This window comes from Sabethes cyaneus, chromosome 2, assembly GCF_943734655.1.
Source record: "Sabethes cyaneus chromosome 2, idSabCyanKW18_F2, whole genome shotgun sequence".
Lineage (NCBI taxonomy): Eukaryota > Metazoa > Arthropoda > Insecta > Diptera > Culicidae > Sabethes > Sabethes cyaneus.
The window spans coordinates 246314573-246339453 of NC_071354.1; the positions used below are offsets into that span (position 1 = coordinate 246314573).

The window sequence follows — 24881 nt, forward strand, 5'->3', positions numbered from 1 at the left end:
TTGACAGTACATCTAGAGAGCTTGTCAGTAGAGTGACGGCATCATGTCGGCATCATACACTTTTATACAAGTTTACCAAGTTTATCTATTAAAACAACCTTGAAAACTACAAAACTAAATTACCAAACAATTTATGTTATAATTATTTAAATTATGCCTCAACTCATCCGTTTGTATCAGTTTGAGACGACAAACTGTCGGAATATCTTTGACGAACGCGTTGACGCTTCAAAATTCCGTTCTACTCTTACATTAACCTTCTTAGACCAAGGCCGTTAGCATCGACGAGCTCTACAATCTCGCAATACGGCTGTCAGTCATAAATGTCAGTTATAGACTGTTTTTGGTAAATCCATTTTCACAGGTGCAGATGGGGTAGATCATACAGCCACCCGTTTGTTACTCGGTAAATTTGTGGCTACAGAGCCCTGACAGTCTCTATGCACGAATCAAGGGTAACCAACCATGGGTAATTCAGTTCTTAATCTGTGTTCGTGATAACCCGAAACCGAAACTTATTAACGATATGCCATACGCGCAATTTGACAGATAGACCAGTAAATCGTAATGCTAGAGAGTTTTTACCTGCACTTCGAACTGAATGCTGTCAGTTTAACCGGGATGAAATTTCGGTTAATTAATTAACGTTTTAAGAGCAGTTTGATTAAAACTACCCAAGTAACATTTTTGTTATACAATATCTTATTAAACTATTGTACAGCTAGTTACCGTGGAACAAGAGCCTAATAAGCTATTATACAACAAAAATGTTACTTGAGTAAGTGCTACTATGTTACCTGACTCATAACGAATATACGTTATATACGGGGAAAGGTCTCGTAACTCGCAAACTTTGTAGTTTTTCGTTTAATTGACCATAAATTCGAATAGAGCATACAAATATCAACTATGTAAAATTTACAAATTTAAGAAATTACATGTTTACTCCAAAAATAAAAGCATGAGAGATTTTAAAATTTCGGAAATAGGGGTTCGTTATGAGTCAGGTAACACAGTAGTCGACCTGAAGCAGGTTAATAATTAGTTATTTATGAATTCGCCACACCGACATTTAGCAGAGTGCCGACTTGAGTGAAAAGCACGTATTTTGAGTTTTCTTAGTTTACGGTGTATGAGGTTTACCGTTTTGACAGCGTCGTCACTCCGCTTTTAGGCACACCACACATTGTTAAATGATGAATGAAAATAATAAAATGTGGGCTTCCGTTTGCGGTGCATGATTTTTTGTGTTACCTATACGATTACCTATTAGTTCGCGGATTTATTTAGATCAGAAAGAATTACAGTTAAATACGTGTTCAATAAAGAACTCACTGTTTCGTTATCAGAATTGTATAAAAAAAATCAATCATGGGAAAAGTTAAACTGTTTCACGAATCTGACCAAGAGGATAGTGAACCATTGGATTTTAAAACGAATAAAAGTTATGCCAAGCATTATAATGAATTTCGGAAGAAAGAAATTTTGGGCCAACGTAAGTCTGCTCTTTCGATTCTGGAAGGTCTCATTTTGTTAATTTAATTTTAATTGCAGTGAAAAATTTAGAATCAGACGAAGAATCTTCTAGTGACGATGAAACGACCGACGAGGAAGTTGTAGATGCTGATTTTGATAAGGAGTTCTTCCGGACATTGGCCTATTTAAAAAGGCGCGATCTTACTAAATATGAAGAAAAACCTTCTTTTTTCGAAAATATTAAACCAGTCGAGGAAGTTGCGTTGCAGAAACGTAAAAAGAAAGAAAAACCTTTGACTCTAAAAGATTATGAACGTAAAGTCATCGTGGAGAAAGGTGGTATTTTCGAAGACGAAGAAGATCAATATGCTCAAAATAAAAGGGCTGAATCTCCTTCGCTGGTGCAACAGCAAGAGCATATTAAAAATCAAATCAAGCAAGCACTAAATCAGATTGATACGGACGATGATGATGAGCTGGAGGAGGACAAAGGTTTATTGAAGAAACGTGATAAAACTAAAGAAGATGCTGAAAAAGAACAGGCAGACTACTTGGAATGGCTGACCGATAGAAAAACAAAGGAACCACCTTCAGATGATATCAAAATTCTCAAACCTCTGAAAGATTTCTGGAGCAGTAAGTCGCTCTCGAAAGAGGAGGCATTTTTAAAGGACTACATTCTAAATAAAAGATTTGTTGATGGTTCTGGAAATATTCCATCTTACGAAGATATAGTTGCAACATCAGAGGACGAGGAAGAGTTGGAAAAGCAGGAAGAATATGAAAGGCAGTATAATTTTCGGTTTGAGGAACAAGATTCCGAATTTATTAAGCGGTATCCTCGAAATGTTGAGGATTCTGTACGCATAGAACGAAACAAAAGAAAAGAGCAGCGACAAGCTCTAAAAGAAAGAAAGGAAAAAGAAAGAGAACATAAAAAACGCGAACTAGAAGAGTTAAAAGCTATTAAATTGCAGGAAATTAAGGATAAAATCGAGAAATTGAAGCAAATTGCTGCTACTGATGGTATGGATATCAATGAAGAACAGCTGGAATCGGATTTTGATCCTGAAGAACATGACCGACGTATGCGTCGTATGTTCAATGATGACTATTATGAAATTGATGAAGGCGATCAGAAGCCAGAGTTTCCCGATTTGGATGAAGAACTTGGTATTGAAAATTATGATCGAGAAAAGAGTGAATCAGAAGGGCTGCAAAATCATGAACCTTTTTGTGAAGATGATGATTTCGTGATGGATGCCGATTATGATGAAAAATTGCACAAGAAAAAAATGGGTCTCCAGGAAGAAATGCTTCAGGCAACCGCGAGCAAGAAGAAGAAGGGTAAAAGGATTTCGAAATTTGTTGAGGTACTGAAGAAGGAAAAGCCGATCTTTGACCCGGAAGATGAGAAAACTTATGGAGAGTATATAGATGAGTACTATAAGCTGGATTACGAGGATATCATTGGAGATACACCGTGCCGATTTCGATACGTAGAAACAGTACCAAATACTTTTGGATTAACTATTGAAGAGGTAAAATATTGAAAATGCAAAAGTGGTAAATTAATGTACTATTAGTTCTTTCTATCATTGCTAGATCCTAATGGCCAATACGCGTGAGCTAAACCGTTGGGCAAGTGTTAAGAAAACCGTTCAAATTAGACCGAAATATGCAGAATTGAACGAGTGCGAAGTTTACAAAAGAAAAGCCCAAAATGAAGAGTTGAAGAAAAAAATTTTGCCTAGTCTTTACAAGTCACAAGAAGAAAGGTATAGATCGTTTTTTATTAAAATTGTTTTGTTATAACTGTATCTTTTTTCAGCAATCCTGAAGAAGATGATGAAATCTTACAAACAAAGGCAAGTAAAAAAATCAATGTTAGTAAACAAGAAGGTGACCAAGTTGATAAGACTATCGGTGATCAACATTTGGAGAAAAGCGACGAAAAAAAGAAATTCAAGAAAAAACGAAAAGAAAAGCATTCGCCCACACATCCTTCTAATGAGCATGGTGAAGTAGACGCTATTCAATATGGCAAAAAATCCCAAAAAAGGAACACTAAGAATGCGGAACAACAAACCGTTGAAGCTGATAGCAGCGACAAAAGCAATCATCATGTTCAGGAACAAAGCAAAAAATCCAAAAAACGAAAATTGACAAATCTTGAACCTGTTGCATCTGGTTCCAAAAAGCATAGAAAAATGCTGCCATTATTGGACTCGGTTCCCAACGTAAGTGAGAGTCGGTTGCGAGCGTTTGGCATTAACCCGAAAAAGTTCCACAACAAGCTCAAATATGGCGGGAAAGGGAAGGAACGTCTCCAGGACCAAACTTTGCAAGGTGACAGTAAAGCTGCGCCGAAATGCAAATTTAGCATGAAGAATGAAAAGTTTAAAGATGTTAATAAGAAAAAACACTAATAGGGTAAATAAAACAAGCTTTATAAAGCTATATGAATATGTTATTGTAAATAAAAATTGAGTAAAACACGTGGGCATGTGATAAAATAGCTAACTAAATGTTCAAATTATGGTTGCATGCAAGAAATATTTCAATGTCCTGAATTACTGTTGAACATCCTATTTTTCGAAATATGTTCCTGTATTGATTGCAAAGCCATGGTTATTAAACGTCCTTAAGAACTTAACCCTTCTTTATCGACAGACTTCACAGTCGGCTGTTAGAGTACTGGACAGTTACGGGGCTAGTCCAACAATCCTACTGACTATCTAGCAGCTCCGCCTAGTCGAGATTTGAACATGCGACGACTGGCTTTGTTAGTCCAACATCAGTTGTGTTCCCGTGTGCCGTGTGACGTTATGGTCTCATGCACCGCGCAATGCAACATTTCTTGGCCGTTCATACAGATTTTCGATCGATTGAGCTCAGCTGGAAAGTCGAAGGCATAACATCCATAACATTTCTTTCAATTTCAAATTAAAAAAACAAACTTGGCAACCCTGCATAGCCCTCATCACGCAGATATGCCAGACATGAAAGTATGTATTTATTTTGAAGATATTATTTAAGTAAAAATGGACTTTTAATTTGGTTTAAACATTTTGCAGATATTTTTTAAATATTGAAGACAGTCGAACCCCTAGGTGTGTCGTACGGGCTATTGATTGTAATCGGATTCCTTGCAAATTTTATGTCAATTCTAGGTTTTGAAGAAGTATTTGGCATCCCTGATTTTGCATGATCGCTCGTCCGTTGGCCGTCGTTCGTCAGTCAGTCCAGTTGCAGTCGTACGTTTCACATTCGATCGGGATTTGGAAAGTGTGATGTTTCTATTTCGTGAAACTTGTGCCTGAACTAGCTCGAATTTTTCTCAACCACAGCAAGGATATGGATCTTGGTTACATGCTAAAGCATAAACAATAAAAATTAGTGAAGGAAATACTTATTACAGGTAAGATTTTTCAATTTTTGTTTCTCTACAAGGGAAATCCACTGAACTGTTCGGTCAGCCATTTTTAAAAGAAAATGCAGGAAGTGGAGAAGCTTTTGTGTTGTGATTGTGTGTGTGAAAGAGTTGCTGCGGTTGCGTACTGCCTGCGCAGCGAAGGTGCTTTGTAATGGTTGCCAAGTATGCGGTTTATTGCATTGCAACGTGTAGCATTATTATGATGATTGTTTTATATTGAAAAACGTCTTAAAATTGTCACAAATGAAGTAAAGTTCCACCAATCCTTTTGTAAACATTTTAATACCATCTGTAAATTAGAAAATAAGATACAGTCAATTGTTTGTAAAGGTAGAAATTACAGAATTTGCATATAGCATATACCGTGCAAGCACCATATTCAAAAGTGCCTAATTCTGAACAGTTGCAAATTTTTCAGAAATAATGACAAAATTTCAGCTATTTAAACAATTTAATCACTACATCTGATTATTTCCTGTAATTAAAATGGTTTAAATAGCTAGAGTTTTGTCAATATTTAAGAAAATTTTGCAACTGTTCAGAATTAGGCACTGTTTTGAATATGGTGCTTGCACGGTACACTTTATGTACCTAATATAAAACTTCATTATTCGTTATAAATCATTTCAATTAGGCTTTATTTAATCCTTAGAAAGCGGCTAGATCACGTGCCAGTCAAAAGCCTTTAAAATTCCTGCTTAACATAAAAAAACCGAAACAAAAATTGAAGTGCAGGAACCGGTTTGGATGCTTCATTGTAAATTCCTTTAGTCATCATTTAGTTCCACCAACTCAATACCTATTTGTTTGTTCGATCGTTTTCGCGAGAAGTGTGAATGTGACTATCCATCATCTGCGTAGTCATCGAAAAATGATTTTTGCAATTCATTTTTTGTCTGCATGAAATGATTCAGCGTAAGCTGTGCAAGTCCATTTTTGTTTATATGATCTAACTTGTTGTTACAGCCATCACTTATATTTTTTGCTGCAGTCATTCTGCGGTTGAACTTTCACACGGTTTTACGGTTTCTCAGATTCTCCATCTATCAGTGCAATGATGCATTCTTCAATCGTAAGTTTTTAGTTGAACATTAATTCGAGTCTGGTTGGTCTAGGAAAGAATACTCGTGTTTGTTAAACCGGCTTTTTGGACGTGTAATCGTTTTTCTGCTTAATTTATAATGTCCTTAATATTTCCCTTAAGCATCTCAAATTCTGCGAGCAAGTTTATTTATAGTAAGCTCATTTCTTGTTTTCAGCGCATGGTTTCTTGTCGTATTTGATTCGATCTTTTCCACTGAACTGCATCACAGACACATTAATTTTGTAGTACTACTTCAACGTTGCGATCGTCGCCTTCGCTGTTATTATTCTTATTATGATTCTCGGGGCATTCCAGCGCACGCTGTGGTATGTTTCAAAGTTCTCTTTATTCCGCGAGAAGTTTCTCAGAGCTATAGTTGCTGGTCGCAACGATGGGGTCAAAAGGAACTCGCAAAAACACAGGATCGCCGCCGTTATGTTGTTTTTCTTAAATCGCTGTTTCCTACCCATTCTCTGTTTAGTGTGGTCTTTTTACGATCGCTTGAAGGTTTCTCAGCCAAGTAGCTGGGGAAACGAGTTGGCGTGTATCTATAGGGTAATGGAAAAGAAATCATGTACATCTCGTCCTTTTTTGGCTACAGAATCTCTCTTGTCTGTAACAATTAATCCTGGTTTTTTTTTCATAGTTTGGAATTCTAGTAAAAACTTTACACATATTTTAACGTGTCGCTCAACTGTTTGAATTAAACTGATTTTTTAAGCAAATCACTATTACTAATCCATTCTCATGCAACGATGTTCTTAAATTTCAGATTTTCCATTCACTTATCAGAAGACAATAGAAGTCAGAAACGAAAGGTAATTTTTATTTGTTAGCCGCTGAACGGCCAATTATTAAAAATTCGTTTTGTTGAATATTTTGTTGTTTTATTTTTGTTTAACTGTGTATGAAAAAATAAGGAACAGACATTTGTAGCACAACGTATCATCAAACGATCGATCGCATAACCTTTACCCTATAACGTTGGAATGCATGTTGGGTAAAGATAAATGGTTGATTTTCTTTTGCTTCTCTCTACCATGTAAAATGCCCTTCCAGTTTCAGCTCAATTAATGCGTTGATGTTGATGCTGTGGCAAGTACATCTGCACCGGGTTGACCGAGCAAAACAAGAAGGAAAAGAGGGAAAGAGAGATATCGAAGACGTTGTTGGTCGACTCGAGCTGGGAATAACAGCCAGCCATAGTAAAGTAGTTGGTGGTCGTTGCATTCCAGAGCGCTTACCGCAACCCAAGCTAGCCCCTTCCGGCTATCGCAGTTCTTACAGTGGAGTTGCGCGATGATTCCTCAACATCAGCTTCATTCGGGCTGACGGAGACACTTAAAATAAATAAATAAATAAATGCACATTTCAGTTTTCACGAAGCTGTGTATACTGTCGTATACCAGAAAATACATATAGAAAAAGAAATGGTGAATGGAAATAAATTGCTCTGAGATTTTCTTGCTATCTGTGAACTTTGGCGAAAGTCTGAAATTATTTTAACCAAAGGAAAACTCAATGCTTGAGAGTTGACCGACAATTTCTGGAAACTCATTGAAATTTAAACTTAGCTTACTGTGTTGCTTCTAATGGTGTTTCAGTAATCTTTTTCAAAATTATAACAATGGCGAGCATCCTAGTTTCTGGCTATAGAAGGTGTTAACTCTGCTGGCAGTCCTAGGGCCCATGAAGAATAACTAAGTACTTTGAGCACATCCCGGCATCGTTTTCCTTTCAGCAAGCTCTGCCAGAAAGTAACGCTAGAACCATTACCACGAGCCAAACCTGAATAACTAAGTTCTCGTGGTTTGAAAAGTGACGTTCATTTAGCCGATCATGTGACAAAATTGAGCTAATTGACCGGCGGCGAGTCACGATGAGATCCCATTAGCAATATGCTGCAGCCCACAAATTTGCCATAAAAAGTTTTACATAGTAATACAGTAATGTTCCGATTTTGTCAGCTACCGATTTTGTCTATCCCCGATTCTGTCAGCCTTCTTTAATTTCAGCCATTCTTCCGGGATTTTGCAGGCTTTATCCTCGTCGCCAATTTGTAGTGTCTTGATTGAATGAAAGACTATTCAAACTATAACATCTAATGCATTTACGTTAACTGACAAACCAAGAATAACTGTTACTCGTTTGCTAGCCTAGATTGCTATGATCTAACAAAAGAAAAGAAAAATAAATTTTTTGTTTCACTTTTAGGGGGATTAATCCAAATTTGATTTCCGCTGGACGATAGAACTTTTAATTTTAAGAAACTTTTCCAAAGGTTTCATAAAGCTAAAACCAAGTTTTCCCGCTCAAAACGTAATGCGCACCAAAAAAAGGCTCTGGACTAGTATGCTGTGCCTGATTGATTAGATTACGTTGAGCTTTCGGTTGATCAATCGAAGGTTAAAATTTAATTTTTAGCAAAAGTCTTCGACATTGTAGCTATTCGCAGCAGTCCTTCAACTCGCTGAAATAAAATTATGTGCCTGATGCATTTCGACACTAGAAATTTTCAAACACTATGACAATAGCTTTTCCGGCAAAATAATTGTTCCTAGTAGTTCCTAATTCTCATGGGATGGATTTATTCTATAAGCTGCTAGAGTCAAGTTTTAATAAAAGAAAAGTAGGATTTATTGTTTTTCCTTTTCTTGCTTTGATAACATTTATAGTTGGATAATTAATTTAACTATCACGACGACGACTGCAGTTGTTGCCATGGGATACATCTTCACGATGAGCAAAGTGCTTATAAAGCATGACAAATAAAACCATGATCTAATAGATCGATTGATTTCTGTTCTCCAGATTGGGATATTTTATTCGTCTATTTTTATTGGCAGCCTATGCGTTCGTGCATCACGCTGATTCTGTTCGTCTCTGCCTTTTCCATCGAAGGATGACGTCGAACGACGGCGATGAAGGACGAAAGAAATAACTTTCGGCATTTCTTTTAAAGTCTTTCCGAAGATTAATGCCTATAGGATTGCTTAACGATTCCAAGAATTTAAACTATTGACTTCAATACTGGCGGTTTTTTATGCGATCAAATTTCAGAGTTCATGATACTCGATTCATGATGTCAGATACTGAACAGAACGTAATCTACATGATTGAAACGGTCTTTCAAATTGGTAAATGGTAAAGGTAACACTGTAACAAGCTAGAGAAAAATGACAATTTTTCCTTTTAATTCTACTATTCTTCTATTAAGCAATTCGTCTCTGGCGTACTTTGTTTCGAACTAAACAATGGCAAAACCTGCAAGCTAGAGACGAATTGCGTATCCGTAAAATAAAAAAAGATAAATAAATAGTATAATTAAAAGCAAATGTTTCATTTTTCATAAGATGAAATTTAATATTTTAGAACAAAATAGGATCCCGAGTAGCGCGCACTTTTCGAACTTCTAAAACTAAACTAGATTGCTCTTTCATAGAAAAAGTCCACCAGATAAAAAGAAATGCGGTTCTGGTGCAATACAAAATTATTATAAGCCAGCTTAATTATAAAATTAGATTACATTGCATCACAAATCATAAATTACACGTATTTTTCAGTAGATTGTACTTGTTTAAACAATACTTCCACCGCTATTCTATATTTCGAACGGATTGGTATTTCGAACGATATTTCGGTCAGCAAAATCAAAAAATGAGCAAAACACCTCGTTCGAAACAAGTCGAACTAGATAAAGATTCGTTCGAAATACAGAATAGGGGTGTTTATTAGCAGACATCTTCTATTCGTGCCCGCCCAATTAGCTTCAGGGTACGATGCTAGCCTAACAAGCCAGTCGTCGAATGTTCGAATTTCGATTGATCGGTGCCGCTACAGAATTAATAAGATCTTTGCACTATCCCCGTAATTTTCCTATACTGTAATAACCGGCTGCGAAGTCTGTCGATAAAGAAGGGTCAAGCTCTGAAGTACGTTTAATACCCATGGCTTTGTTTTGCTTCTTGAAAAACTCTTGTCAATGTTTAGAACAACTATGTTTCATTTGTAGCCATGCTTGGAGCAATGTTTGAATGCCTATTAAAAAAATCAGTCAATGCAGGACATTTTCGAGGACACTTGGTCTCCCAATGAATCAATGAAAAATTAATTTTCGCAATGCTGTAGTTTAAAATTAGCTTGTCATTTTTTAAACAGAAGATTTCAATGCCCTTTTTTGGAGGATAACAGATTTTACCGTAAAACCGTTCGTGACACCGACCGACTGAAGAGGTGAAATCATAGAACATTTCCAAGTTAACATCCTCCAAATACCGGTTTCCAAAATCCAGAAAAGAGTGCAATGTTTTTGCAAACTTGGATTATAATGGCTTAATCCTGTACTCGACAGTAGATGATGTTAGTAGTTCTGGCATAGCATTGCATCATGGTGTAATTCTGCTTCGTACAGAACGTTTAATTCTATAAATAACTTCGAGCGTTCTACGCAGACGATAGCGGCTCTCATGGAGCCGCTCAGATCTATCCTTCTAGGAATTTTGTCTGGGATTTCTAGTTTTATTTTTCGTCTCTTGTTTACGTTTCTCAGACATGGGAATCTGTTGGTGGCATATCACCATTTCGCGTCAGGCCTGTTTTATTCCCATGTTCCTCTTCGCTTCTTCTCGAGCGAAGCATAGGGATCAATCGAAAAATCACCGAAACTAACATGCGTGGGATGAGAAAATCGTCTGTAAGGATTTTGAACCGTTATTCAGGAACACTTTGCCGGTCGGCAATGTTTTATATTTCTCTCTGGCTTGGCGCGTCAGTTTGCTGTTTATCTTAGAAAACTTGTACCAACTCGATTTACATTAGAATAACTATTAAGAACTTGAATCTTAAAATATGAATTTCTATAGGCAAGGTGCTTACCCTTTTATACATATTTTCTTGTAAATATACAAGAAAACGTAAGCAATTTTTTTTATAGTTTATATTATGATCCAATCAAAAAAGTTTTTTAAATCAGATATTAAATAAATTCTGACTGTTGAGGTTTGGTGTTAATCTCAAATTGTATAGTGAAAAACTTTACTATTTTTGGAGCTGTGAGACCACGACTCATAAAAAAAAATATTCTAGTAGGGTTTCAATGAAGCAATGCATAAACATGCTCATTCATGAAGGTGCCTTTTTTGAGTCATTCCGTTTGTACTTGAAACGATCACACACATATGCAATCTTAATTTATGAATGAAAATTTAGTCTTCTTTTTCGTCTTGCATCGTCTCTGTTGTTTGTGTTATTCAAGCCTGCCTCTAAAGAATTCGTTCTAATTTAAATATTTAGAAATTCTATCCAGAACATCAGTCATTGTGCTCTATCGTATGGAAGAAACCGCTTCTTTGTTGTTTCATTGAACTGGTTGAACGAACATTATCAGTTGAATCATTGTGCGGTGCCTTTTTCCTGTTTGCTACTTCAGATTTAAACCATGGTTTTGACTCTGTGGGGAATGAACAAATTACTGGGAAGATTTAGGTTATCATACTAAACAATTGCTTTTGTTTAAAATGCTTTGTAATTTTGTATTACAAAATGTCAATGTCAATTAATCACGGGCTTCTGAAAATAATTATACTTAAAAATTAGATTTCTTTTAAGTGTTATATTATTCATTATAACATATTTTCGAAAGCACACCAAAAGCGATGTACGGATAAGGAATAATGTGCCCAGTTGTGATTCACTGGCAAGAAAATTGAGTATGTGCTAGAATGTACATATGGAGAATAGTATGAACTCAAACACCGGATGTTTATTCATGTCTATATTCCTCTTCATATGTATTAGCGATAACGCGCATAAATTCACCAGGGTATCTTCGGTAACTTTTCTTATGTGACGTATACGCAAAAAAGGCATACCGTTAAGTCTTGCATTAAAAGCAATGTTCCAATGGCAGCAGCAGGAAAACGAGTGTCCTACTTAGCTATCATTTTTCCTCTATTCTCTTTCATTTTCACGCAAAACGTTGAAAGTGAAAAATCTAAGCTACCAATTTCCCCTGGCGGACGCTATGGCAATTTTCTAATTTTCTCGAATATAGCTTTTTTCAATAATTCATCACTTTTGGGCCAAGCATCATAGAATAAACTTTTTTTTATGAAAATAAAGCAAATTTTCTTAGCAACCCAAGAATAATATGTGTCTAGTTTATCAAACAGAACAATTTGAAATGTCAAAAATGACCCAGCGGATCAATTACTAGAACTTTATTACCCATATTGTTTGTTTCATTTTATCTTTGGCGGAAACCATATATCACTTGATAGCAACATGATTCAATTTGTTTAAATAAGACAAATTCACGAATCAAATGCCACCAGTTCTATCCAAATCGGTTAAAATTTGTTAAAGTTATACGCTAATGGCGGTTTTACCCGGTTGGTGGGCGCGTTTCACCCCGCATGGAAAAAATACTCATTTTTTTTAATGTGTCCAAACCTCCATGAAAAATAGAAAATAATTTTTTACATATATCAATTGTTCATTTAAAGCAGATAAATTAGAAATTGTGCCACAACTTTTTTTTTGCACAGGCGTTTTTGCTTAATGTGGCGGTCTAGCCCGGCTACCCTTATACATAAAAAACAGTACACGCATCTCATTTTACGTCCATTCATTTTACATGATTTCGTTTTACGTCCGAAATTTAAATTAACGTCCTCTCGTTTCACGTCCAAAATTTGAATTAACGTCGTCGTCAAAAATCATTTGACGGTTTTAGAAAATTCAAAATAACTTCTTCTCGTTTTACGCCCGAGATTTGAATTGACGTCCACTTTTTTTACGACCGATTTTCTTTACGTCTCCCCAATAGTGGACGTAAAACGAGATTTGGGTGTAATAGATTTGGTTTTTACGGATAAACTTCCAGTCAAAATCTTTTAAATTTTTGTAGTTTTTTTAAATTGTTTTTTTTTTTGCCACATCTTCCCCTTAATTGCTCTCATCGGGTCTTATTGTCATATCATGTAATTCATTGTTTTGGTTTACAAAATGGAGGTTGAATTTAAGCATTTCATTTTGAACTCCCAGTTTTCTGAAAAATCTGTCGAAACTTTGAAATTCAGTGAACTTCGTCTGCGCTGGTCCAGCGACTCTATGGTTCAAAGGTACAAGTAACAATGAGCCACATGCCCTGGCGGGTGTTGTGGGTTCGAATCCGGTTTTAATCTCAGATTATAGCTTGGTTCGACCCATGCACCTTCCAGCATTGGACAAAAGGTAGGAGTGACAACCACAACTTATTTAGCGTAGCTAACAAAAACCCACCCTCCCCCTCACCTTTCCACTCTTTCCCCTCCATTCAAAAATTTTTCATCACTTTCCCCTACCGTCCCTTCAGCAATTGTTAAACCACCGTTTCAAAAAAACAATTAAATAAAAATAATTTATAGTATTTTTCCCATATTGCTAAAATAATGAGTCGGAATGAAAAGTCACTTGCTCACTGTTAGATGTACATATCAAAGGATGTTTTGTATGTATTTCGTTCGTTCCCCATAATGCGCATTCTTCAGTCCTCAATGTTTACGCTGTTTTTCCATGTGGTGGTAGGGCATAGCAATTGCTAGCGCCTGTGTAGTATTACGTTTCATTCATTCACCCGATGATCGTGTGTACAATAATGGCTGATTCGTTGTCTCCGTACGTTGCTGCCATTGCAATGAGGGTTAGACCAGATTTCATACAATAGCCAGCGCCACTATACAGTATAAAAACTATTTATGCCGATATGAACAGTTTTGAAAGATCCTGTGTCATAGGGGAAAAAGGATTATTACTGTTCAACTGCTACTATGCCAATTATATTGGCGCAGAATGCTCTGTAGTTAATTTCTTGAAACAAACTTTTCTCCGATTTCGTCAGCACTACATGTACCGTTTATACGTTTTCAGCAACAGTATGTGTTGGTTGCTTATGCTTCAAGTGCTATGTTTGATGCCCCCTTTTTATGTATTAAACCAACCCAAGCCGCATTTGCAGCAGTCTGTTTCATAACTGGGAGGAGATGTGACGCATGCTTTTTCCAGCTTCAACTTAATAGAAAAAAATCTTAATAAATAGGGTACGGGAGAGTATTTTCAGCAGGTTTCTAAATTCAGCCTATTTGCCTTTTCTTTCGCCAATAAAAATATTTTGCCGACATACAATTTTAATATGTTATAACTATTTTCTCAAGACTGTAAGTGATCTACTATTTTTTATTCAAAGAACGTCAAAACCACCTGTTCTTCCACTAGAACTATGCCATAGGCCTGAAAAATAGATGCAATCGCTTGATGGGCTGAAGATACCCTCCCGTGCTCTATGTAATGATTATATAGCAAGTTCAAATTCTAATTAATCTTAAGGAAAATACAACCTGCGTCATAACACCTTTTGATACCCTATGTTGTATAAGGGAGGCTAGAGCAAAGCTGTCAGTGAAAAATTAGAATTTATTCGTCTTGTAGTTTTATATAAGAGAACACTAAATTACTTTAACTATATTTTTTATTTCATGTCGATTTGATGAAAATGGAAAATTTTTCAACGAACCCTCGCTCCCTCTTTATGTTCTGTTGACTACTGTAACTAACACAAGCGAAGAGTGGAATGTGTTTACGATTGGCTTTCGTCGTTCACAGGGGGACGTTTGAATCGAGTACAGCGGCCATCAGCCTGTGCAGTTTGCTCTGTCCTTGCTCGGAGTTCGGTTAACGCGTAGTATTGTTGTTTTCAGACGTGTAATTTAACTGTGTGCTATTTTTGAGTTTTTCCTCAACCGAGAGAAAACTACCTTAATTACGTCGTAATAATTTTGAAATTTCTCGAAGCCTATTTTCCCTCAGTTTAGTTAGTTGGTGAAGTTTATCAGGCAACTAAATATGAACGTTTCTAAGGTAAGTTATAATAACATCCTCTTCGTCAATTGTGTTAAAGTTATATATATCATGCCTAGAAGTGAATGGAAGAAATGAAAGGCACGCGAACTATACACAAATCATGTATCGACTGAATTATGTGGATGCTTCAAAAATAGTTCATGTTTAGAGCAAATATCCGTTCAGATGGTTTCTAGTGATGATTGCCAGCTTTGGTAGTGCAAAGATGATCTAATTTGATGATCTAATTTAATAAAAAAAAATAAGGGGGTTGTATTGTGTGGCCTGTTCTCCGCCATTACGATTTCAATTTCTCTCGTATTGTTGCAACGTAGCTACTCGGTAGTTTGCACAAACCATGCTGTGTATGTGTGAACAACAAGGCAAATCCAATTATTTTCATGTGAGAAAAATAAGTTTGCGATTGGATTCATTATAATATGCTGTAGAGACTAGAGTCTGTACAAAATTTGTTATTTATTTGTTTTTCTGTCTACAGATCGAAATATTTGTTCTTATTGTTATTACTTTGCTCTAAGGAAATCAACTAAAATCAAGAATGCATTTTTGTCTTATTATATGCTTGAGTGCAAAAATCTTTGTAAGATTTTTCTAAACCGCTTCTTTAAGTTATAAATTTAATGCTTTTGTTGTCAAAAATTGACTAATCATAAATCCATTTTTCCATGATTGCAATCATTTCATATTTTACTAACCCGACGAGCACTGCACGCCGACACAAGCGTTAAGACGTAGTCCTACGGCCATACAAATATCTTCCGAAACACTCCAACTTCAAATTTTTACCTTTGTTATACTATATAACAAAGGTTTAGAAATTGGTCGAAAAACACGAAATTGATCCGAGGCCCGTAGGGCCGAATCACATATACCAATCGATAGAGCTCGACGAACTGAGCAATGTCTGTGTGTGTGTGTGTGTATGTGTGTATGTGTGTATGTGTGTATGTGTGTATGTGCAGCTTATTTTCTATCGCCTGTTTCTCGAAGATGGCTGAACCGATTTGATCGCTTTTACTTTTGTTTGAAAGGTATTATTGTCTAGTATATCACTATTGAATTGCTTTGCGGTCCGACGTTTCGTTTAAAAGTTATAAGCAAAAATGTGAAAACTACGTGACACGCGTTTCTCCTGAACTACGCAACAAATTTTAACGATCTTACTACCAAACGAAAGCTCTTGCTGTTACTAAACTTTTTACCAAGTTTTATTGAAAACGGACAAGCAGTTTAAAAGTTAGCCTTAAAAAACCATTTTTGATAAGGTTCAAATGATCGCCTGTTTCTCGGAGATGGCCAAACCGATTTATGCGCTATTAGTTTTATTTGGCAGGTAATATAGCCGGATAGATCACTATTGAATGGTTTTTGGATTGGACGTTTAATTTGAAAGTTATGAGCAATCGTATACACCACACCAAAATTAACAATAACTTATAATGATTTTAACCAAGATAATTTACCTGATTTCAATTATTTTAATATCAAACGAGAGATTTTGACACTACGAATATATATGCAAAATTTCATAATAATTGGTTTTACCGGTAAAAAGATATTAATCCTCGAACGCTTGCGCCAACTTTTGCAACACAGTTACTCGCGCGCAATTAGCCAAAACCAAAGAAAACGTGCGCACTAGAGTTTTGACTAGGAAAACTTGGTTTTAAGTTTATCAAACCTTTGAAAGAGTTTCTTGAAATTGAATGCTCTGTCATTTGGTAGAATTTAAATTTTGATTAATCCCCCTAAAAGTGAAATAAAAAAATTATTTTTCTTCAGTTTCAATATAACACATTGATGTGTTCTGCAAAGTTTTAGAGCATATTATTACAAGAAATTTTGCTGAAGACTGTAACCTTCTATCTCTTCAGCGAAGACAGAGAAATCTGTCTTGAAGTAACGTGAAAAAATTCCAGTTGGGGCCAATAGCGATACACCTCACATGCTGCTTGCTTCGTTTCTGTGCTGTCGGTTTATGGTGATCAATTTTCCTAACAAATTTAAAGTATTATTACTTTGAATAATTCAGACATTTTGCTCATAACAAGTTTATTGAAGAATATACGTTAGTTAAACAACGATTGGTAAATATGGCATTCAAATACCTACACATGTTGTTCAGAATACAACAGCGTGAGTAACCGAAGGTTAATAAAAATTTATGAAATTTTTTCAAGAAAACTTTATTGATGTGAATCGAATAGAATGGCATTACAGGAAATTATGCATAGTTCAAAAACCAATAAACTAGACCTTTACTACGCAATGTATATGTTAAAGAATAACATTTCTACTTACAACTTACTTTTACTTGCACTTACCCACATTAGTAACAACTTACTCAGCAATTTCATGAGAAAAAGAACTATCAAAATTTGTAAGTGCTTCTATTTTGTTCAAATTTTGTAAGCTTTTCAATTTCCAAAATTTTTATGTAAACCAACGCACAATGCAACGTTAACTAATAGATGAATATTGTTCCGAAGACATGTCGATTTCTATCTCATATAGCAAGTAAGACCGTATAACAAAGGTTCCTTTCACCACTAGGTGGATTAAATCAGGTTTTTTAAAGCACTTACTGGCGTCATAATTTTTTTGTCATCTGGAACTGGTATGCGAAAACTGAACGATGTTTAAGCATATTTTTGAAAGTGAAAAAATATACCAAAATGCCATATTTTTTCACCTCCCCCCTTCTAAGGTATAAGAAAGTTCTATCACTCGAAAGATAAGATGGTATGTTTGAAAAATATATCTGATTTAACTAATTTTATTAATGTTTGTGAAGTGTTGTGTTATAAACCGCAGAACTTGTCTTCTAACCAGAGAGCATAATTTCATACTACACTCAAATCGCTTTTATGCGAAAGATTCGTTCCAAAATTCCCCTCTATAAACAGACATTAGAACGATTTCAGTGATATTTTTTTATTTCAGTATAACACAAATAGCTCGCTAAGCACCTTTTTTTTGTTGACTCCGTTGTTTTGTCTTAACAAAAAATGCATATATTTTTTTTTTCATTCAGACCACAAGCGTTGCAGGCTGGATTCATGCCTTAACTTGCTAATAACCGTAGCACAAGCCGTCTCAAACAACTGTGACTCGCGATGGAACCAACCCTTTATAAATTTACTCTGACACATGCCAAAGGCGGAACTGACCAGTACATGCATAGAGCATAAAAACGGACGACAACATGAAAAAGCGCCGGTAGATGAGACCGGTGGGTCTTCTTTTCTCTTTACACACCGCTTAATTTTCATTCTTGCAGACCCAAAGGCAGCTGGAGAGTATCTTTTCATCGAATTCGAGCGGGCCGTTATGCACGTTCGTGCTGGAAATGAAGTATAACAAAACATATGGAATTTCTGGGCACATGGCATTTTTCTCTTATGGCTTCTTTTTATCTATAATACCCGATTGGTACCTACAGCTGATGATGGGCAGCTGCAACTGCCTTTTTTGTTTTGTCTGCAATACCTATCTAGGGTTGCCAAGCTTTGACTCTTTGTGTTAGCTTAGGTTGCTAGATGGTAGCTGACAGCCTTGATTTCCAAAATCAGCAGATGTTATTTTCTTGCGCTCTAATTTCTTTTATGGAGTGCTTGAGTAGAAGCAGATAATCGATTGCAGTTAAATTTTTGAAGCGTGTTGCCCGTGAGCGTATGCATTCAAGACTTGAACTTGCGTGACTGGGCAGGTGCCAATTCCATAAGTTGTAATCTGTATCTTTAATGGTACTTCTACTTCTGGTAAACGTGGATCAATTAGTGATAATGATTGAAGCGAACGGTTCGTCATATTTCCTGGTAAGGATTTCAAAATGAGTGAACAAACTGGTTGTTTTTGCTCAGTATAACGGCACTAGCAATAACTTTATTGTGCGAAAATATCAGACCATCAATACCTACTAATCTGTGGACGTGCTTTGATAAAAAAAAAGTATGATATATTATCAGTTGATAAGTCATAAATGGGTGCGGTTATTCCAAGTTTTTGTAGGCTACATCTGAAATCAGCATTCTAATTCGTCACTGTTTATAACCAGCTATGAAAACCGTAATAAAATGAAAACATTCCGCAAGCAGCAGCATGATCTGGCTACATAGACCACCTCCTCACGATTTTCATTCAAGAAACTCGTTGGATCGCAAGAACCGGCCAAAGATCACCTGGGCGAGGAAAAGGCTACACGATTAACATTTACCCTTCCACACTGTTTCTGTTTCCCTTCGCAGAATACTCCGGAATTTGAACTTTCGGTTCATAAAAGTTGCCTCTCACTCGATACTTGAGCCGACCTGGCTATTGCTGCAGCGAGCTCAGAGCATAATTATATTTTATTTATAACATTTCTTGCTTTGTAGGCTGCACGAATCTTGCAGCGCAGCAGAGACCAGGCACATTCATGCAAGCCCAGCATGGGCAAGGGAGAGTTGGGATTGAGAGATGAAGCCCGAAGATTGCTGTTCTGCATTCCATTCCCAGGCTCCGAACGCTGCTTTGGTAGGCATTAACCGACCTGGTTGGACGAGGGGAAGAGAACCGCGAGTAAGATGTGTGACGGCCGACAAAGGCAGTCTCCGTTCAATCGAGATTTTGCTTTGGAACACAGCACACAGTACCTCCTTGGGGGTTTGAATCTTGTTGGTAATGTTGTTGGGTCAGACCGAGAGCAAAACGCGTCGAGTTGCAACATCCAGCGTTCGGTGCTGAATGATTTATGGAAAAATATCTTACACTAGAAACGTCCACAACAAATCTAGTAAATGCAATATAGTATTTATTTTATTTTATTTATAATACGAGTTTCTTTTCCGCATTTTATTAAATTTTATGGAACTTGATAAACACATTTAATCTTAACTGTTTCCATCGAGAATAATTGTAGCTGGCGACAGTTTATTATTTAATAAAATATAGCATAAATGACTTGCACAATAAATAATTCTAGTAATTTCTTGGCATCAATTCCAACTGTATCGTGTTATCAATGGAAAAATACTCTAATTACCCCTGATAATAATTTCCACATAGCGTTATCAGTGTAATCAACGGACGATTCACAACGGAATTTCACAAGCTACGTTTCTCGAGTATTTACTGATACTTATTGTACTTCAGAAGATAAATAACAAGTTCGACGCAAATTTACTTTTGAAGGCGCCACATCCGTTCAGCACGAATAAGTAAATAATAATGATAATAGTGCAACATTTTGCAGCACCAAACAATGATTCAGTATTTTCGAGGACTTTGTTGCCACACAAGTCATAAAAATGTGTAGTTATAGCGAAAATCAAATCTCATCAAATATTCATCTATTTGATATAACATATCAAAGGAAAAATCATTCCAGTTTACAGATTACAGTACACAATTATAGGTCATTTTAACGTTAACTGTCGATTTATGCGTGAATATTATACTGATTGATTGATAAAAGTGTTACTCCTAAGTAGCAATAATAATTTGATTAATCATTAGGTGATATTCAAACGAAAATTATAGTAGCTAAAGCTAAAATAACCCATAGTTGTGTGTGACCGATGATTGTGGACTGAATGTACTTGTTAATTAAAATTTGAACCTTTCTTACATGTAGGCTAAAAATGTCTGTAATCAGTTTGATATTGACATTTCTTATCAAGAAACATTATCGTTTGATAAAGTTGTGCGCAGTATATAAACGTCGATGTTCAATTGAGGTCCATTGTGTTTCAAATTAAATGGTGCGGTTTGTTCGTTTCGTACAATTCATGGCAGGAGATAGTATTTGCAGGAAGCCATAAAATATAGACTTGATAAATTTTGAAGTATTAGCGACATATAATTCACACATTCGGAAACAGAAGACATATTTTTCCATAAAAAATATAGCAGAGATACAACATGGTATGTAGTAAAATCCAAATGAATTACACTCAGTCTACCTGAAAAATATGCGTCTCCATTACGCTATTTTTACTTGCTTGGTAATGGATAGTAACCAGCGAGTTCATTTGCTTTTGCGCGATACAAATGTGGGGCTTATTTCCCGATAAAATGGAGGATTTTTTAGGGCGAATATCGTTTGAAGTCCTATGGGGTACGTCCTACAACATGCAAAATGTAATTTAAATGATATTCCTAGAATGTTTTTAAATAAATCGTTCAGTAGATTCAAGACTGCAGTAAACCTCCAATCTAATTATAGTTTGAAAACTACATATCTATAACCATTTATTCGTCAAGATTTTCTATAAGGCCAGATTTTTACCGGAAAATTTAAATTGGTTTTGTTCTTTTCCTCTTTTTTACAGAGCGTGTATATCTCATCTGGTTTACAAAATCGAAATATTCGTTCACAGCATCATCGTCGTCACCAGGCTCACCATCATCATTAAGTGTGCTTACAATTTCTGAGAAGAAAACCGATAGTTGTTGCACGTGAATAACACTTCTGCTAAACGTGAGCGAGAGAAAAAGATAAAGAGTAAACAAGAAATTCAGAGAAGTGTTCGATTGCACTTGAAAAAAGCATCATATAGCAACTGCATCACCGCTCTGGTACAGCGAGAAACATTCAGTCTCCATCCGACCACCGCGACTAGAACACAGTTTTTCGTTCTTTCGTTTTTCTTTCCCTTCAATCTCCGGTTCTCAGTAAGGAATAGAAAACCGAAACAGTGTACCTCACGTCAGGGAGAAACAAAATGACTGCACAAGTTTTATCGATACCTTCAATACCGCAAGATTACACTGATAATAAAGTTAAGGATGATTCGTCTTACTCAATGGCGACATCAGCAGTGTCGTACCATGCAGAAGTCACTCGACTGGAATCTTTCCACGATTGGCTAGTTCCGTTCATCAACAAGGCAGAGTTGGCCCGCTATGGCTTTTACTATGTAGGACCCAACGATATGGTCAAGTGTTATTTCTGCCGAGTTGAAATTGGCTTGTGGGAACCAAACGATAATGTTCTGTCCGAACATCTAAGATGGTCACCGTACTGCCCTTTGCTGCGAAAACGTCAAACGAACAATATTCCGATCGATGGGAGCTTTCTAGATCAGCTCCCGGAGCCTAGTTATGATACTTGTGGCATCAGGATACGGGGAAATTCGGTTGCAGAAAATGATCGACCTTCATCAGATAGAAGCAGCAATGGATCACTGCTATCAGCATCGAGTTCATTAACTTCCGAATCTAGTATGATGTCAACTGAATCAGTTGGGTATGAGCAGCAGCATCAGCAGATGCATGAACCGCAACAGAAACGACCAGAGTATCCCAATTACGCTATCGAAGCGAAACGGTTGGAAAGTTACGACGATTGGCCGAAATTTATGAAGCAGAAACCGAAGGAGCTTAGTGACGCTGGGTTTTTCTATACCGGCAAAAGTGACCGAGTAAAATGCTTCAGTTGTGGAGGAGGACTGAAAGACTGGGAGGCTGAAGATGAGCCTTGGGAACAACATGCCATGTGGTATAGTCATTGTGAGTACCTGAAATTAATGAAAGGCGAAGAGTATATTGCTCAGTGTTTGTTAAAAAAGAATAACCCACCCGCTGCATCAGAATCTATAGAGATTCCTCACTTGGAGCCATCGAGTTCGCCACAGCCTTCTACATCAGCAGTGGCTTCGGGAAACACCTCGCTTCCTTCATCCCAAACGTCCAGTTTGGGCACATCAGTGGAAGAAGTTACTCCTATCGGTAACAACATCCGCAGCAGTCGGTCATCTATAGGTTATGCGTCCTCCAGTAGTGGCGTTGACGAAGATGAAGATGAACCAAGCCGCAAATTGGATACCAATCGGACGTGCAAAATCTGTTACGTTAACGAATACAACACAGCGTTTTCGCCTTGCGGTCACGTTGTAGCGTGTGCTAAGTGTGCCTCTTCGGTTACTAAGTGTCCTCTATGTCGAAAACCTTTTACTAATGTGATGAGGATTTATCTGATGTGAAATTTTGTCAACAAAATATATTAATACATTAACCACTCTTGTTTCGGAAGGGTTGTCCGCAAGCAGTGTAATCTTTCGGGTCCGGGTCCGGGTCCGGGTCCGGGTTCATTCCGGGTTCCCTAATTGGTTCTGTTGAGCTGAAGAACATCTACGGTGCCGTTCTTAGCATAACAATCCCATGTATATAGGGAAACCTATAGAAAATAGGTCTGTTATGCAAAGAGCGGCAGTACAGGTCCCGCTAGAAAGTGCACTGAAGTTGCGAAGAACGCGCTTTTTCCGCTACTATGTATGCACCGTTGCAAGCTAGACACTAAGGTTTTTTTTCGCGAATTTATAAGCAAAAAGTGTATTAGAAACCTGTACTCGCAAAGGTCTTTTTGTGCGAAGATTTTACTATCATGAAGTGTAAAAGATACTTCACCGCATAAAAAACCTCTGTGTTTGTATGTTTGCTTGGTCCTTTTTAAAGAAAGTACTAAAACTAAATTTACGCTTAATCAAAAATTTTGAAACTTCCGATGTACATATATATTTAAAGTTTGAACGGTAGAACTGTGCGTATATACATATTATGGTAGAAATGTGAATAAAAAAATTGAAAAAACATGTAACTGAAATGCCGGTTTTATCAATGTTTTATTTTGAATATATAGAAAGAAAAAAATGTCCAATTTACAGATGCAAAACATGGTACAGCCCTGAATCGAATAACAGTGTGCAGCGTTGAAATGTTGAAATGTCGAATATCATTTAATCTTGAAAGTGATTAGATCCGCTTATGGAATTATTAAATCCTTCGTGCCGATGACGATCAAGCTACAGGTAAACTGTGTAAGTATAGTTGATAAGGCATGAAGCTCGCTGGTCGATAAAGAAAACGTCTTATAAATTTGGCGATTTCTTGGTAATTCACACTCGTTTTGCTGGTCAATTTCACTGAAATAAAATGGTAAAATTCTGTTATCGCATGAACACTTAAAATTTCCGTTGTAAACAACTTAACCGAAACGTGATAAAATTTTTTTGTATGGCATTCTTGCGTGTACAATACATGAATATACGAAACTGCAGTCGTTTATCTTGCACTGTGTTATTTCCGGCGAAATAAACAGATTACATGGTTACTTCCAAGTATTCTGCAGCAAAAATTGCGTTTCAATGTTCAAAACTTTGATAGAAAAAATTCCCAGTTTGCTAATGGCGATGAAATCATTGTGATTTCGAACTCTGTGGGTAGTAGTGGATGAGTATGGCGAAAACGCGAAAACTGGTTTCCATATTATACCTACACCTACATGGAATACGACTGACGACGTGTTCAGTGTGCAGTCTGCCTAGTGATACCGCGGTCATATCAAGAGAAGCTTCGGGCTAATTTTTACTTTTCAAAAGCTAAAATGAACATTAAATATTGTATTGGCCTGAAACTTTACTTTACGGTTACGTTTTTCAATTTTTTACAAATTTTATAAAGTTTTTGACCTTTTGATCTTGGGCAAAGGGTGAGCAGGGATGGTTGACCAAATATGACAGACATTTTTTAAAAAAGCAAAGAAATTAAGCGTTTCAAATATTTTTACTTAAAGTTTAGTTGTGAAAGCCAAATTCATTCTTGCTTCCCACATTTGCGATATTATTTTTCATGCAAAAATCTACGAAAAGTGAGACATAAATTCAAAAGAAAATTTACTGCTTTTCGATCATTACATTGTTTGAATGTTTGTTATGTTATGTTTCATGATAGAAGCGATAGCACTCTTTTTTTTTTAGTTCTTTAGGCTACAGAGCGCACAGACAATTGATTTTATACCAAAAATGATTATTTATGTCCAACAATTTTTTTACCCACCGATTTTCAAAGCCAATATTAAAGGGGGGACTGGCAAAAACATTAAAAATGGTTTGTAATGGCCTCACTTGTCTGCGCTTTAATAGAATCTAGTATATTACTTTCCTTTTAGTATAATGAATATATTTTGAATAGAGCTCATTACCCTAAGTCTACTGGAGTTTTTGGGGC

At 36.4% G+C, this 24881-nt stretch overlaps 2 protein-coding genes across 5 annotated transcripts; both read left to right on the plus strand.

Annotated features, from left to right (window-relative positions):
- The first annotated feature begins 1233 nt into the window (after positions 1-1233).
- On the plus strand, positions 1234-3991 carry LOC128734747 (protein KRI1 homolog). The gene is made up of 4 exons (XM_053829082.1): positions 1234-1495; positions 1555-3017; positions 3082-3254; positions 3308-3991. Exons 1-4 carry the CDS (start codon positions 1372-1374, stop codon positions 3903-3905), a joined length of 2358 nt encoding a protein of 785 aa, XP_053685057.1. The 5' UTR covers positions 1234-1371; the 3' UTR covers positions 3906-3991.
- Positions 3992-4715: 724 nt separating this feature from the next.
- On the plus strand, positions 4716-23467 carry LOC128733959 (death-associated inhibitor of apoptosis 1). 4 transcript variants are annotated; one of them, XR_008411959.1, is made up of 4 exons: positions 4716-4897; positions 6769-6814; positions 6917-6996; positions 7056-7464. XR_008411959.1 is itself a non-coding variant. In XM_053827878.1 (3 exons), exon 3 carries the CDS (start codon positions 21599-21601, stop codon positions 22856-22858), a length of 1260 nt encoding a protein of 419 aa, XP_053683853.1. In that variant the 5' UTR covers positions 4716-4897; positions 6769-6814; positions 21206-21598; the 3' UTR covers positions 22859-23467. The 4 variants fall into 4 exon arrangements, 3 of the variants coding, with proteins under 3 accessions (XP_053683853.1, XP_053683855.1, XP_053683854.1); XM_053827878.1 differs by lacking the exons at positions 6917-6996; positions 7056-7464 and adding an exon at positions 21206-23467; XM_053827880.1 differs by lacking the exons at positions 6769-6814; positions 6917-6996; positions 7056-7464 and adding an exon at positions 21206-23467.
- The last annotated feature ends 1414 nt before the right edge of the window (positions 23468-24881 follow it).